Genomic DNA, 14,875 nt, shown 5'->3' on the forward strand with positions numbered 1-14,875 from the left:
CGTGTGACATCAGTGGTTCAACTGTAAAGTTACGAAGCTACAAGAATACTTTTTTTGCGCAAAGAAAACAAAAATAACGAGTTTATTCCACATTTTCGTCTATACTGCGTCACTTGTAGACGCGCGTTACTGACAGTATCATGACGCGAGTGTGTGGCGGCGCTGACCCAGATCCGGCGTAATGTCCAAAGTGACGCAGTAGAGACGAAAATGTGTAATAAAGTCATTATTTTTGTTTTCTTTGCGCAAAAAAGTATTCTCGTAGTTTCGTAACTTTACAGTTGAACCACTGATGTCCCACGGATTACTTTGTCGATCATCTTGGTACTTTTCTGGACCTTGAACGTGGTAGTTACCTTGCTGTCTATGGGAGGGTCAGAGAGCCCTCAGATTTCATCAAAAATATCTTAAATTGTGTTCCGAAGATGAACGAAGGTCTTACGGGTTTCGAACAACACGAGGGTTAGTAATTAATGACAGAATTTTCATTTTTGGGTGAACTATCCCTTTAAGGCTGTGTTTACACTTGTAGTTCGGTTCTCTTGGCTCTTTTGGTCTGGACCAAAAAAGAAAATGATATATTTAGTTCTTGTTTGCTGGTTCATAAGGATAAGGATATGGTAACATAAAATATACTTTTATGAAGTATATTTAGCAAAGTTACCAAGCATCCCAAACAATGCTATGTGGCTAAATGTACTTGTTGTATGTGTGTACATATGGTGGCATTTTGACCAGCTGTTAACTCGCATAGAGTTTATAATATGTGTAAAGGAGTCAAAACAGTGTTAGGAATTTCTCTGTACCGCACAAAGATCTGCTGCAATGAGACAGCGGTTCTGATGCCTGTACCGAACTGTAAAGGGCAACAAAAGCCAGGTATGCTTGAGCATTCTGGCCTTTTTAAGTTTGCATCTTGTGACATCACATCCTGTTTTTGGTTTGTTTAGATGTCTTTGAGACGTGTTGCATTTATATATCAGTCGAACCACAGCAGAGTTAAAAAGGTGGATCTTGGTCTGCTTGTTTGGTGCACAATAAGGCTTGGATGGCATCATTCAAACTTATTCAAATGAACTGCACTAACAGGGCAATTGCACCGTTTATTTTAATCGAACCAAACAACATGCCCTAAAAGGCATTCTCACTTCAATCCTGAATAGCGCACAACCCTGTTTAGTACACGCTGGCTCTTGCCAGAGTTTGCTTGTGTTAGTTTTACAGCCTCAAATATTGCCAGAACTTAACTTTGCTCTGTAATGTTTCATTGGAGACATTTAAGCAGTGACTCATAAGTCTATTTTTTTCACTCAGCCCACTCTCCCAGCAGCAGTTCTCTGTCCTTTTTTTTTTTTTTTGAAACCAATAAGTGTGTATTCATGGACAGTTATGTGCTGTTTGGTGGGTGTATGTGGGTGAGTTCTTTACATTTAATGCTCAGTGTTTTTTCACCCCAGCAGTGCGGTGATAGGGCAAATAACTTAGTAGGCCCTCCAACTGCATTTATTGGCATCAAAAAAAGTAAGCTTTGAATTTTAAGTGTTTTTCTCTTGCAAAAATGCTTACGCTGGCGTTCCTTTGATTCAGTATGCATTCCATTTCATTTAAATGCTGCACTAGCTCCAGTACACATTTTCAGCTTTTATTTGACTCTCTTCACAGCTTTGGATGTTACTATGATGAAATGTATAGCGACACTGGCTCATGCCAACCTAAACATGTAGTTCTGTCAGTTATACTTGTCATTATTTCTCATTAGCAGCACCAAACTGAATTATCTTAATCAAACAGGGTTTCTTAAAGGAATAGTTCACCCAAAAAGTAAAATTTACTCACTCTCAGGCCATCCAGAATGTAAATGAATTTGTTTATTTGATTTGGAAAAAAATTTAGCATTGCATCACATGTTCATCAGTGGATCCTCTGCAGTGAATGGGTGCCGTTAGAATAAGAGTTCAAACAGCTGATGAAAACATCAGAATAATCCAAAAGTAATGTACACGACTCCAGTCCATCAATCAACGTCTTGTGAAGTGAAAAGATGTGTGTTCGTAAGAAACAAATCTATCATTAAGATGTTTTTACCTTAACTTGCTTCCGACTGAAATACAAGTCCTCTATCCATAATATTGTTTTCTACAGTGGAAAAGTAATCTCATCTGAATCAGGAGAGAAATATGCGGTTTTTAAATCGAATGCCTTAATGATGGGTTTGTTTCTTACAAACATGCAGCTTTTCACTTTACAAGACATAGATTGGCTGGAGTGGTGGATATTTACTTGTGATATTTTTATCAGCTGTTTGGACTCTCATTCTGACGGCACCCATTCACTGCAGATGATCCACTGGATGTAGGGTGAACTATTCCTTTAACACTCCATGTCACATTACATCACCTGTAAGTCTTATGCATCACCTGACTTTTATTAGACTGGATTTCTGTTACTTAAACAGTTTGTACTGTGCTGGCTATCCACTTGAACTGTGATGTATAAGTTGATATTGGTAATACATATTGGTGTGTGAGAAAGTGATGAAGGGTTGAAAAGTAAATGAGGTCATGAGGTGTTGTCAAACTGTGATGGCCCAGATGCATCTTTCCTTCACACCAATTAACAGCTACTTTTTTCCCTAAATTTTACCCAATAGCAAAAGGCAAGGATGAAAATTAAAGACCTGCCTGCAGTGCACTCAATAGTTAATAACCCATCCATGAATTTTTCATCGGCTCCAATATGTTTGCAGATGTGAGGGGCTGTGTTCAGGCATGACAAATAAAAAGGAGAGACTAAAAGAGAGATCAGCCCCAAAGGGTTATCGGTTACACACCATCCTAATCTCCAATCACCGCTGTACTACAGCACATCTTTGGGGAACAACGCCATTGTCTTGCTCTCCATTGTTGTACTTTGCTCTGATGTATGTGGCCATGTGTACATGTTCATATCATTACATTTTAATGGTTTGCAGTAGCACCTCATTGTTGTATTCTGTGTACATTAGAGAGTGTGAAATGTAGGGCACCTTGTACAGTAAATACAATAGTCAGGATGCTTGTTTGTTTCCAGCAGGCATAATAGCTTTTAAAAGGCAAAGATCTAGCTGTAAAACTTTTGCACCAGACTCGTGAACAGCTGGCTGGATAATCTCTCTGAAATTACAAGCTGAGCCATTCATTCAATGCACTTCACTTGGTCACTGAGCTGAGTGGCACAACTTTTATAATAAAGACAGTGAATCAAACAACATCTGTCCCAACATAGCGCTTAATAGTGCTCAAGTGCATTTTTTCAGTTCATTTCAATAATTCAATAATTTCTCAGTTCATCATGAGGACTTTGGCACATATGTAGACACATGCAGTTCAGAGTATTTGTTGTTCGAAACACACACACACACACACACACACCAGTCAAAAATCAGGAACTGTTCAAACACTATAGTGATTTTTATCTTATGTTTTAAGTGTATGTTTCAGGATGCATGGCTATCATGTAATATTTAATAATTATTTATTTATTTAATAATAATATAAAAGATTTGGTTCGTTTTGGCAGTTAGCCCCTGCTGTAAGATGCTGTAACTAAAAAATAAAAAAAGTTTCCATGTATTCTGACCTATATATCAATATTAATATTAATTTCATCTTCTTTTCCTTTAGGGTCTTATTACTGTAATCTGTCAACTGTGTATTTATATTCCAGATTCACTAAGTCATTTAGGTGATTTTCTCTGTCTCTTCATTCAGCTCTTTTCCCAGTTCTCTCTCTCTCTCTCTCACTGTGTCTGTATGTCCCATCATACACATATGCAATAGGAAGCCCCAAAGGTTAGTCCTTTTTTCTTCTTCCTGTCAGGTTGCCATGGCATCAGGTAAGGTGGCCCCATTTCCTGCCGTGCAGAGGGGCCGGGGGGTGGGGTGGGGGTTATGTCCAGAACGACCTTCCCAGTGTCTAATGCGATCAGACAGGCATGCGAAGTAGTGTCACACGCTACAGCCAGACTGAGACACACACACAGAAACCTCCTCCACCCTCTCACACACTCACAAATACTCCGCCTTTCTTCATCGCTGAAGGTGATCTGATCTCTGCAGCAGCAGGATGGGCGGCAGCAAGATGGCAGCCGCTGAAGATGATCTGACTCCAGTCTGTTAAAGGATCAGCGCTTTCACACACTCTTAAAAATAAAGGTTCTTTATTGGCATTTTTGGTTCCACGAAGAACCTTTAACATCGATTGAACCTATCCATCGCACTAAAGATTCTTTTTAGTGGAAAAAGTTTCTTTAGATTATTAAAATAGTCTTCACACCAAGGAAAAAGTTTCTTTTAGGAAATGTTCACTGAAAGGTTCTTTGGGGAACCAAAAATGGTTCTTCGATGGCATCACTGCAAAAACTTCTTTTGGAATCATTATTTTTAAGAGTGTAGGAATGAAATTTCATAAAGGAGATTTGTTAAAATCTCAATTGCTTCTTTGAGGCAGCAGTGAGATTAAATGGAGAGCAAAAGGAGACGTGTTGTGTCTGATTTTTTTATTTATTTTTTTTTTTTTAGAAAAAGACAATCTGTAGCAGTTCAGAGGAGATATCAACAACATTTTAAACCATACTGAGATTTGCCATGCAAGTCAGAGAGCTCAATATGAACTCAAAATATTTCTTATCAAAAAGATTAAAATGATCTGAACTGCTAGCCCAATACTGTATGTCAACAGTCATCTTTTTGTCTTTTTCTCCCAATCTTTTTTTCCCAGTTGCTCTTAACATGCACGAGTTGGCAGAATGAGAGTTAGCACAAAAGGAACAGAGAAACACTCTAGCCTTAGGCAAGAAATATATGCAAATATGCTAACGTGGATGTAAATGCTTGGCCAACACATTGCTGGCATAATAATGGTCTCTTCTGAAAGCATGCACTTGTTTTCTCAGCTGTGTAGTTATTGTTAACTAAAACTGAAACTATTAAAAATCATTTTCAGTAATTGAAATAAAGCTAAAATGAAGTAAAATATAAATATTATAGGAAATGTAAATGTAAAAAAACGTTAAAAAATAAATAAATAAGTTTGAAGTACTAAAATTACTAAAACTAGAAATAAATGAAAGCTAAATAGAAAGATTAAAAACTAATAAAAATGACAAAATCACATAACAAAGTTACCGAAACTATAAAAATGAAAACTAATTCAATAAATATAATATCAATTATACTAATATTAATTAGTATATTAATTGATATTAATATCACTAAATACTATAATAGTAGTATATCAGTAATACTAAAACTGATTTACAGCCTATAGCTTCAGCTTCTTTCTACTTGAATAAAGGGAATGGAGAGAGTATAAAATGTATGCAATACACATTATATAAATGCACTATACATTATAGAATTTTTTATATAAAAATGGTTTGTCAGAATTCATTTTCAACATTTCAAATCAGAAATAAAATCAGACACCAATGGTGTCATAAATTGTGACTTTTACACTTAAATCACCCACAAAAAAATCTCATAATGCGCATTTATTATAAGAAGCACAATGTATGATACTGTTGTTATCAGATCTATATATATGTTTCCCCTTCAAGTAGACAGGAGCTGTAGTTGCATGACTGGAAATAGCTGACAAGACAAGATGGCTACCAAGTGAACAGACTCACATTGGTATTAGAAATGTTCCACTGTTAAATGCTTCTCAGATCAGCATAATTTAGTGAATAACGTACATGATGATAATAGTCAAGTCAAGTCACCTTTATTTATATAGCGCTTTTAACAATACAGATTGTGTCAAAGCAACTGTCTAATATGACAAGCAAACGTGAGATTCCATCAATATTTTAATAAATGTGCACACTTTTGGACCACAAGTTCAAACTGGATGTTTACTAAACACTTGACATGACAAATACCAGAGACTGAATCATGATCAAATGGGTATGTGCTTCTTAATTACATTACAAAACTCCTACCTTTGCAATGATATAAAGTTGGTAAAGATGCATGTAATATTTTAACGGTGAAATATGCATAATAAATGTAAACAAACAGACCCTATGCTACTGTGACTGTAACAGACCTCAGCACTCAAGGTAATTATAGAGTTAATTCATATGTATGTGCCATTAAACCAAGTGTTTTATTGGTCAGAAAGCTGCCATAAACATCTTTATATAATTTAACTTGCTCAGCATGATTCTCATGAGAGTAGTTGACCTGAAAGAGAGAACACCATATTTGCTAATGTAAGCTTTGCTGGGATTGTATACCTGTATTGTGTTAGGAATTGTTGCGTTTGCATTCACATACTTGTGTAAAGCAAACCTACGGTATATTGCGCCATTAGAGATTTCAAGATCTCAATTGCCATTGTGATTCCCAATAGCTTTGTTTCCAAAGAAACAGAACCGGTTGTACGAGTGTAGAAGTGGCTCTGGTGTTGTTAAAATCGGATCATTCCTACCTGAACCACTCGTCAACAACCTAATGCGAGAGATTGCATGCTCAGTATGAAATGCTTTGGACTTTTATGCACCAATACGTTGTGACAGCACAAGTCTTTGAGGTACATCAGACGTTTGAGGCTCTTTGCAGCAAAGCGGGACACACCCCACCCGTCTGACTGTCCCCTCCCCCATCTCATCTCGCCCCTCTTCAACACACCTCTCAGGGGAGTTAATTTGTGTTCGACGCATGGAAAGATCAGAGTGTGGAGGGGGGTGATTGAGGGTGGATAATTTTTTCCCCATCTTGTTTTCATTTCCAGAGCCAGTGCCTTCTGAGCGCCGTGTCCATGTTTAGTCTTTGTTCTGAGAATTTTTAACAGGCCTATTGCTGCACGCGAGAGCGCTTTACACAGGCTGAGCAGATTAAAAGACCCCAAGACTCAATGGAATAGGCAGCTCATGTCTCTGTGAAAGTGTTGGATTGGCTTGTTTTACTGCTGCCACACGTCGGTTTGTCTGTCGCGGCTTGCTATTGAATGCACACAATCTGAAGTCATGCTGGAAAATATAATGCAATATATTAAACAATGCATTTCAACATATGAGAACTAGTGCTTATATTTTTCAGTATACTACAGTATATGGATGGACCGTGTAAGGCAAGGCAAGTTTATTTATATAGCACATTTCATACACAAAGGTAATTCAAAGTGCTTTACATAAATAGGAATAAAAATAATCATAAAATAATCACAAGAAATAAAAATAGAGAATAAAAATGATTTATAATGTGTTTAAAATTAATTATAAATAATTCATTATAGGAATATGCATGAATTATAAAGAATTTATAATTCATGCATATTCTTATAATGAATTATAAATTCTTTATAATTCATGCATATTCTTATAATGAATGAATTATAAAGAATTTATTACAAGAATAATAAAAAAACTTTATGACTATATACTGATGCATATAAAAATATATAACAATGAATGCAATGAAGAGCACATATTCATGAACTTTTATCTCACTTTATTGTTCGCATAGTTAAGTTATACATTTCATATATGAAAATCAGAAGAAGCTTCCAGTACACAGAGACAACAACAACAACACACAGATAACACACACACACGCATATATATATATAGTCAGCAGCAAAGATATTGGTTAATAAAATGGGATTAGATACATTTGTGTTATTTAACATATTTAATTATTGCAGGTTTGCATCATATTCTGAGTTTGCATTTCAGTGTTTTAATTCATTTTGATGAATACTAAATCTGTTTTTTTGTGAGTGGGATGAATTAATGCACATTCACATTTAGTCTAGAACTACAGTAGCATCATGTTCACACAGCGCACACAATTCCTCTGCACTTCCGATTTCTCCCAATATGGGGACAGGAGAGCTGTCAGTCAATAAATGGGAAAACAAAGTAACTGACATTACTTTTTTGAAAATTAATAAAGTAATACTTTTTTTGTAAATTAAAAAAGTAATGCGTTACTTTACTAGTTACTTGAAAAAAGTAATCTGATTACGTAACTCGCATTACTTGTAATGAGTTACCCCCAACACTGTATATAAACAGAAATAGACAAATTTGTATGTACTGTACAGTTGTGGTGTCTAGATGGAAAAGAATAGAATTTACAAGGAATGGAATAAGATGTAGAGTAAATAAAAGTGGTATTGCACATCTTTTTATTGAACAGTAGGAGAGAACATTTAACTCTTCATGAGGTAGATTGCCTGGGGGAAGAAACTTTACTTGTGCCTGTCAGTCCAGTTGTAGCGCCAGCCAGATGGTAAGAGTTCAAAAAGGAGATGGCTTGGATGTGAGGGATCCAGAGTGATTTTCTGAGCCATTTTCCTCACTCTGGATATACAGTTCTTGAAGGGTGGGCAGGGGAGCACCAATAATCCTTTCAGCAGTCTGAACAGTCCACTGTAGTCTTCTGATATTTGATTTTGTAGCTGAGCCAAACCAAACAGTTACTGAAGTGCACACAATTATTTAATACATGAAATAATTTAATATATTGATTGTTAATATATAGGGAAATATGTGTAAGGGTTTATTACCATGGTTTCACCACAGTAAGTTTGTGTTAAGGTCGGATGAGCAGTTAGTAAAACAGATGTTCAGTATTGAATCAGGCACACAAAATCCCTGTCCTCTTAGTGTTTAGCATGTGACATAACAGAAAGGGAAGTTGCGCATCATTGCATCACTGGATCTATTCTAATGTGCAGTCAGGATGTGTGATTTGTGAGAGACAAAACTTTGTTCCTCTCAGTGATGTGCTTTGAACAAAGTTGTTGTTACACATGGTTCACAATATAAATGTCACTTTCCATCCGCTCAGTACGTCGTCATTTATCAGCTTTCATTTGAAATGTGTCATATATCAGAGGTTCTCAACTGTTTTTTCTTCTGGACCCAGATATTAAATTGAGTATAAAGTGGTGACCAAAAACAGAATGTATTAATATTACAGTGAGCCAATAATTCACCACTCAAAACAAATTAGTCTCGGTTATATTTTGTTTTATAATGAATATTTTTCGTTCATCATTTTCAAGGATGAGGGCATGTCACAAAGCCTGTCCTTGTTGGCATTTGACTAGCTTCTTCTGCATTTATGCTTTTGACTCTGATTCCATGAACTGAACTGATTAAATCTGTTCATGCATTCCTTAGGAATCAAACCCATGACATTTGCGTTACTTTATATTTGAACTACAATGACACTATAAGTTACAGATGAATTTGTGTCAACATATTGTAGAGTTTGATCGAAAACACAGCCTTAAAAAATTGGTAAGTCTATTTATCTGTCTATCCTAACTATACACAAGTATATGATGAGTTTTTGTCTTTTTTTCCCATCAGTACAATTCTATGACCTACCAGTTGAGAACCACCGTCAAGAATCTTATAAACTCAGTATTGCTGTTTGTTCTAATTAATTCTGTTGATCTTCATCTTCATTTAAGGATTTGTGAAAACATATGGTAGCACTTTTAGATTTTTGTAGTTTAGTGTCTGTGTGAGTCACGCTGTAAGACCTATTAACAGCTCTCAGTCTTCGGTTCTTCTCTTGCACCTCCTGCCAGTTAAATTCAGCTCATTAGCACCGAGCGGCAATCAGGGGAGCAATGCATTACAGACCCTGGCATAGTGGGAGATCAAACAGTAGTCCATCACTAAAGGCTCCTGTTTGAACTCAGGGTATATCTCTTTTTTTTTGACATTGAAAAAAAGATGAAGACAAACGCCACTGTGCATTCTTGTATGTAGGTTGTTTTCACTCCAAATGCCTTGGTTATTGCAGAAGATTGAATATGTGTCAGGTGGTGCTAAACAAATTCGATAGTAGCCAAAATGCTTGAGGCTAAAATATGTTCCTGAGATCTCAAATGCCTCTGGCCTGGAGATATTTTGTCCATTGGATGTTTAGAGTGTGATAAAGTGCTTGGAATCTGTTTTATTGCATTGGTGTTCATTTGGCTTTTCCCCTGTACAGTTCCAGCCCCTCTGAGAGCTGTTACACTCAAAAGTTACAAGATTGTGCAGTTCTTCCAGGCGCACTTACATTTACAGGAAGATGGTATTGAGACGTACGGTGCAGCACACTCAGGCTTTGATGTGTGGCTCCTTTCATGTGTTTGTCGGAGCCTGTGCTTGGCAGGTGTATTTTTGCATGCAGGCCGGAATGATCCTGCATACTCGTTAACAATTGCTCCCTGTTTGACTAGAAAGAGAGATGACTGAATAATCAATTATCAGAGGGATCTCTGAGCACTGGCAGGGAAACGAAGTGTAGAATATTAAAAATGTAAATTCTGGATATTTAGTCATTGCAAAAAATGATGCTTTGATTTGTTTGTGTGATCTTAAGGAGAGCAGAAATTGCCGTCTTTATGTTTAATATTACTTCTGGAACTGATGCTAATAAATATCACATCTAAAGTTGCCGTTAATGTCATTTGCACTCGACTAGCATCATATAATCTGCATGATTTATAAGTCTTCTTTCTTTTTCATTTTGCAGGGCTGGATGAGAAAATTCCTGTCTTCCATTTTGTAGCAATCTTCCCTCCAACTGTCAACTACCTACTGGGCGCAACACTCTAGAGATCCTCAATATGGAGAGAACTGCCATTTCCACTTCACTGCTCACAGTCTGTTTCGTTTTGGCTATGTGCCGCTGTTCCCTTGCAGTTCCCTTCTGCCCTGCCCAGTGTGTCTGCGAGACCCGCCCATGGTACACACCTCAGTCGGTCTACCATCAAGCCAAGACTGTTGACTGCAACGAACTCCATTTGAGCAAAATCTCATGGAATATTTCAGTCGATACTCAGGTGCTGCTTCTTCAGAGCAACAATATCTCCAGGGTAACCTCAGAACTCCAGAGCTTAGTAAACCTCACGGAACTGGATCTCTCCCAGAACCACTTCACACAAATCCAAGACGTTGGCTTGAGTAACCTAACCCAACTGGTCACACACTCAAAAGTTACAAGATTGTGCAATTCTTCCAGGCGCACTTACATTTACAGGAAGATGGTATTGAGACGTACAGTGCAGCACACTCAGGCTTTGATGTGTGGCTCCTTTCATGTGTTTGTCGGAGCCTGTGCTTGGCAGGTGTATTTTTGCATGCAGGCCGGAATGATCCTGCATACTCGTTAACAATTGCTCCCTGTTTGACTAGAAAGAGAGATGACTGAATAATCAATTATCAGAGGGATCTCTGAGCACTGGCAGGGAAACGAAGTGTAGAATATTAAAAATGTAAATTCTGGATATTTAGTCATTGCAAAAAATGATGCTTTGATTTGTTTGTGTGATCTTAAGGAGAGCAGAAATTGCCGTCTTTATGTTTAATATTACTTCTGGAACTGATGCTAATAAATATCACATCTAAAGTTGCCGTTAATGTCATTTGCACTCGACTAGCATCATATAATCTGCATGATTTATAAGTCTTCTTTCTTTTTCATTTTGCAGGGCTGGATGAGAAAATTCCTGTCTTCCATTTTGTAGCAATCTTCCCTCCAACTGTCAACTACCTACTGGGCGCAACACTCTAGAGATCCTCAATATGGAGAGAACTGCCATTTCCACTTCACTGCTCACAGTCTGTTTCGTTTTGGCTATGTGCCGCTGTTCCCTTGCAGTTCCCTTCTGCCCTGCCCAGTGTGTCTGCGAGACCCGCCCATGGTACACACCTCAGTCGGTCTACCATCAAGCCAAGACTGTTGACTGCAACGAACTCCATTTGAGCAAAATCTCATGGAATATTTCAGTCGATACTCAGGTGCTGCTTCTTCAGAGCAACAATATCTCCAGGGTAACCTCAGAACTCCAGAGCTTAGTAAACCTCACGGAACTGGATCTCTCCCAGAACCACTTCACACAAATCCAAGACGTTGGCTTGAGTAACCTAACCCAACTGGTCACACTTTACCTTGAGGAAAACCAAATTAAAGAGCTACCTAATATGTGTCTAAAGGATCTAGTCAACTTAGAGGAGCTTTATATTAATCATAATCAGATATCTTCTATTGGTCCTAATGCATTTTCAGGCTTGGGGAACCTGTTGAGGCTTCACCTTAACTCTAATAAGCTTATGGCGATAGATAGCCATTGGTTTGAGTCTCTACCCAACCTTGAGATCCTAATGATAGGGGAAAATCCCATTCTTGGACTGCAAGATATGAACTTCCACCCCCTCTCTAAATTGCACAGTCTGGTTCTCGCGGGAATGGGGCTCAGGGAAATACCAGAGGGTGCTTTCCAGGGATTAGACTACCTTGAGAGTCTCTCGTTCTTCGATAACAAGCTCACGGCTGTGCCAAAGAAAGCCCTGCGTGTTCTACCGAGCCTCAAGTTTCTCGACCTTAACAAGAATCCCATTATCCGTATACAGAAAGGTGACTTCCGAGACTTTCCCCACTTAGAGGAACTCAGTCTGAACAACATGGAGGAACTTGTGGCGGTTGAGAGGGGCGCATTCTCTAATTTACCACAAATGGCCAAATTGGAGCTCTACAACAGCCCTCACCTGTTCTTCATAGACCGAGCTGCTTTCCTGAAAATGCGTGGCTTGCGCACCTTACTGATCCACAATAACAACCTCATGCTTTTGCCCCATGAGATTTTATCTGCTTTCCCCAGTCTGGATGAAATCAGTCTTTATGGCAACCCACTCAGGTGCGATTGTCTCGCCAACTGGTGGCCCATCCTGGGCAACCAATCAAGTCTCAAAGTTCTGGAGCCCCAAATAACTCTTTGTGGCTCCCCACCACATCTTGTTGGCCAATCCCTTCAGGAAGTGGTGTCTGCAAGTTGGAATGGGGCAAGCAACACCTGCCTGCCTCTAATTTCTCAGCATGCCTTCCCTCCACAGCTCAACGTCACCTTAGGACAGCTTCTAACACTCAACTGCTGGGCCGTGGCAGATCCAGCACCTCAGTTTTACTGGGTGACACCCACCGGAGACAAAGTCACTTCTGAAGCTGTTTCACCATCCTCGAATGAGGGAGGAGGAATACCGAAGAAGCATCGGATGCAAGAACAAGGTGCTCTAGAGATCCCACATGTTGAACCCGAGGATGCTGGTCTCTACACTTGTGTTGCTTGGAATGCAGAGGGAGCCGACACCCGAAGTGTCTCTATTTATGTGGATAGGAGCAACTGGCATGGTGGACACCCTATTGGAGGTCATCAAGGGTTGGTGAACACCACTGGATCCTTAGTAATCCTGGCAAAAATCATCCATGCCCAGTCTGTGGTGCTCGAATGGAAGGTGCAACCATCTGCTGCATCCTCCAGCCATGAAGTGTCACAACCCAAGTGGCTCAGCGCTACAGTAAAAATCGACAACCCGCAGATCAGCTACACGGCGATGGTCCCTGTAGATGTCCAAGAGTACAATCTCACTCACCTCCTACCTTCCACGGAATACCAAGTTTGCCTGACCATGGCTGGCACTGAGCAGACCCAGCACTCTTGTATCAACGTGACCACCAAAGAAGCCAGCTTTGCCGTGGAGATGGTTGCCCAGCCAAACAACGTAGCCCTTGCGGCAGTCATGGGCTCAATGTTCGCCATCTGCATCATGGCTCTGTTGGTGTTCTACATGGGATGGCGCATGAAGCAGAAATCTTGTCACCACTCTCTTAAGAAATACATGCAGCACACCACTTCCATTCCTCTGAACGAACTCTACCCACCACTTATTAACCTCTGGGAGAATGAGACGGAAAAAGAGAAAGAGGGCACCGTTGACCCACAGAACTCACAGATAGACACTTCAAAAACGTACATGTGGTAGCTGCACAACAGAAAGTAGATAGAAGAGACATTTTAAACAGTATATGTACTGTGTTGTACATAAATGACAAGTATGTATTATTGATTTGTCATTGTGAAAGATATATGTATTTTTAGATTGTACCCTTCAATGCCAAGCACACTTGGTTGCAGTTGTGATTTGTTAGACATCCAACAGACGTGGGCAGCAAAACACATTCTATGGTTTTGCATTGCATTGTATTTTCTGAAACTAATTCAACGTTAAGCATGCCAATGTGTTAATAATTCATATAATTTCTTCATTCTATATCAGCACTAAGCAAGCTAATACACTAACACAGATCAACACTATTTATATTGCCTCCCACATATCAAATGAAGTCACATGCCATCAGATTCTGGAGTTTTTGCATGGAACGTTTGCATGATATTTTGGTGCTAGCAGGGAGTTCTTTCCTAGTTTTCTCACTTCTAAAAATACACAGGTGTGAGAAGGTGACATACACGCACTCGTTGCTCTCATTTGTCTTCAGCTCGTCACATTTTATCACCTGCATTGTAATGAAAATAAAATCTAAACCAAACCTGCCAGGTGCTATGAACTGGCTGTTTCTGCAAACTAATTAGCTGTCATGTGCAATTAATATCTGGAACACAACTGCGCAGCTGTGCTTATTTATTCTTGCATTGTTAAATAACTATTTATGGAGGAGTGTGTGAAAATGGCTGTGTTTATTAGCACTGTCTGAAAATGTATTTCATATTTGATTGAAAAAAAAAGATAATTAGACTATAACGATCATGTGGTTCAAATGCCTGACATTTACTTGCAGACATTCACCAATTGCTATCAATGATGGGGCCATTCTATGCTTTGTACCTCATCATGCGCTTGGCGTTTTGATTACCGAGAGCTTGCTTCAGTTCTCAGTTAAACACGTTGCCAAACTCAATATTCACACAATTCTAAGTGTGTGTGGAGAATGAGAACTGAATTGAATGAAAATTTAAAAAGAATCAATGTTGTTTTTCTCCTAATAGATGAATTAAAGGCACAATATGTAAGATTTTTTTTATTAAA

At 38.7% G+C, this 14,875-nt stretch overlaps 1 protein-coding gene across 1 annotated transcript; it reads left to right on the top strand.

The window, feature by feature from the left end:
- The first annotated feature begins 11,492 nt into the window (after positions 1 to 11,492).
- On the top strand, positions 11,493 to 14,875 carry LOC107734538 (leucine-rich repeat neuronal protein 1-like). The gene has a single exon (XM_016546527.1). It carries the CDS (start codon positions 11,579 to 11,581, stop codon positions 13,811 to 13,813), a length of 2,235 nt encoding a protein of 744 aa, XP_016402013.1. The 5' UTR covers positions 11,493 to 11,578; the 3' UTR covers positions 13,814 to 14,875.

The sequence above is a fragment of the Sinocyclocheilus rhinocerous genome, unplaced genomic scaffold, assembly GCF_001515625.1.
Source record: "Sinocyclocheilus rhinocerous isolate Xijiao unplaced genomic scaffold, SAMN03320098_v1.1 scaffold99, whole genome shotgun sequence".
Taxonomy (NCBI): Eukaryota; Metazoa; Chordata; class Actinopteri; order Cypriniformes; family Cyprinidae; genus Sinocyclocheilus; species Sinocyclocheilus rhinocerous.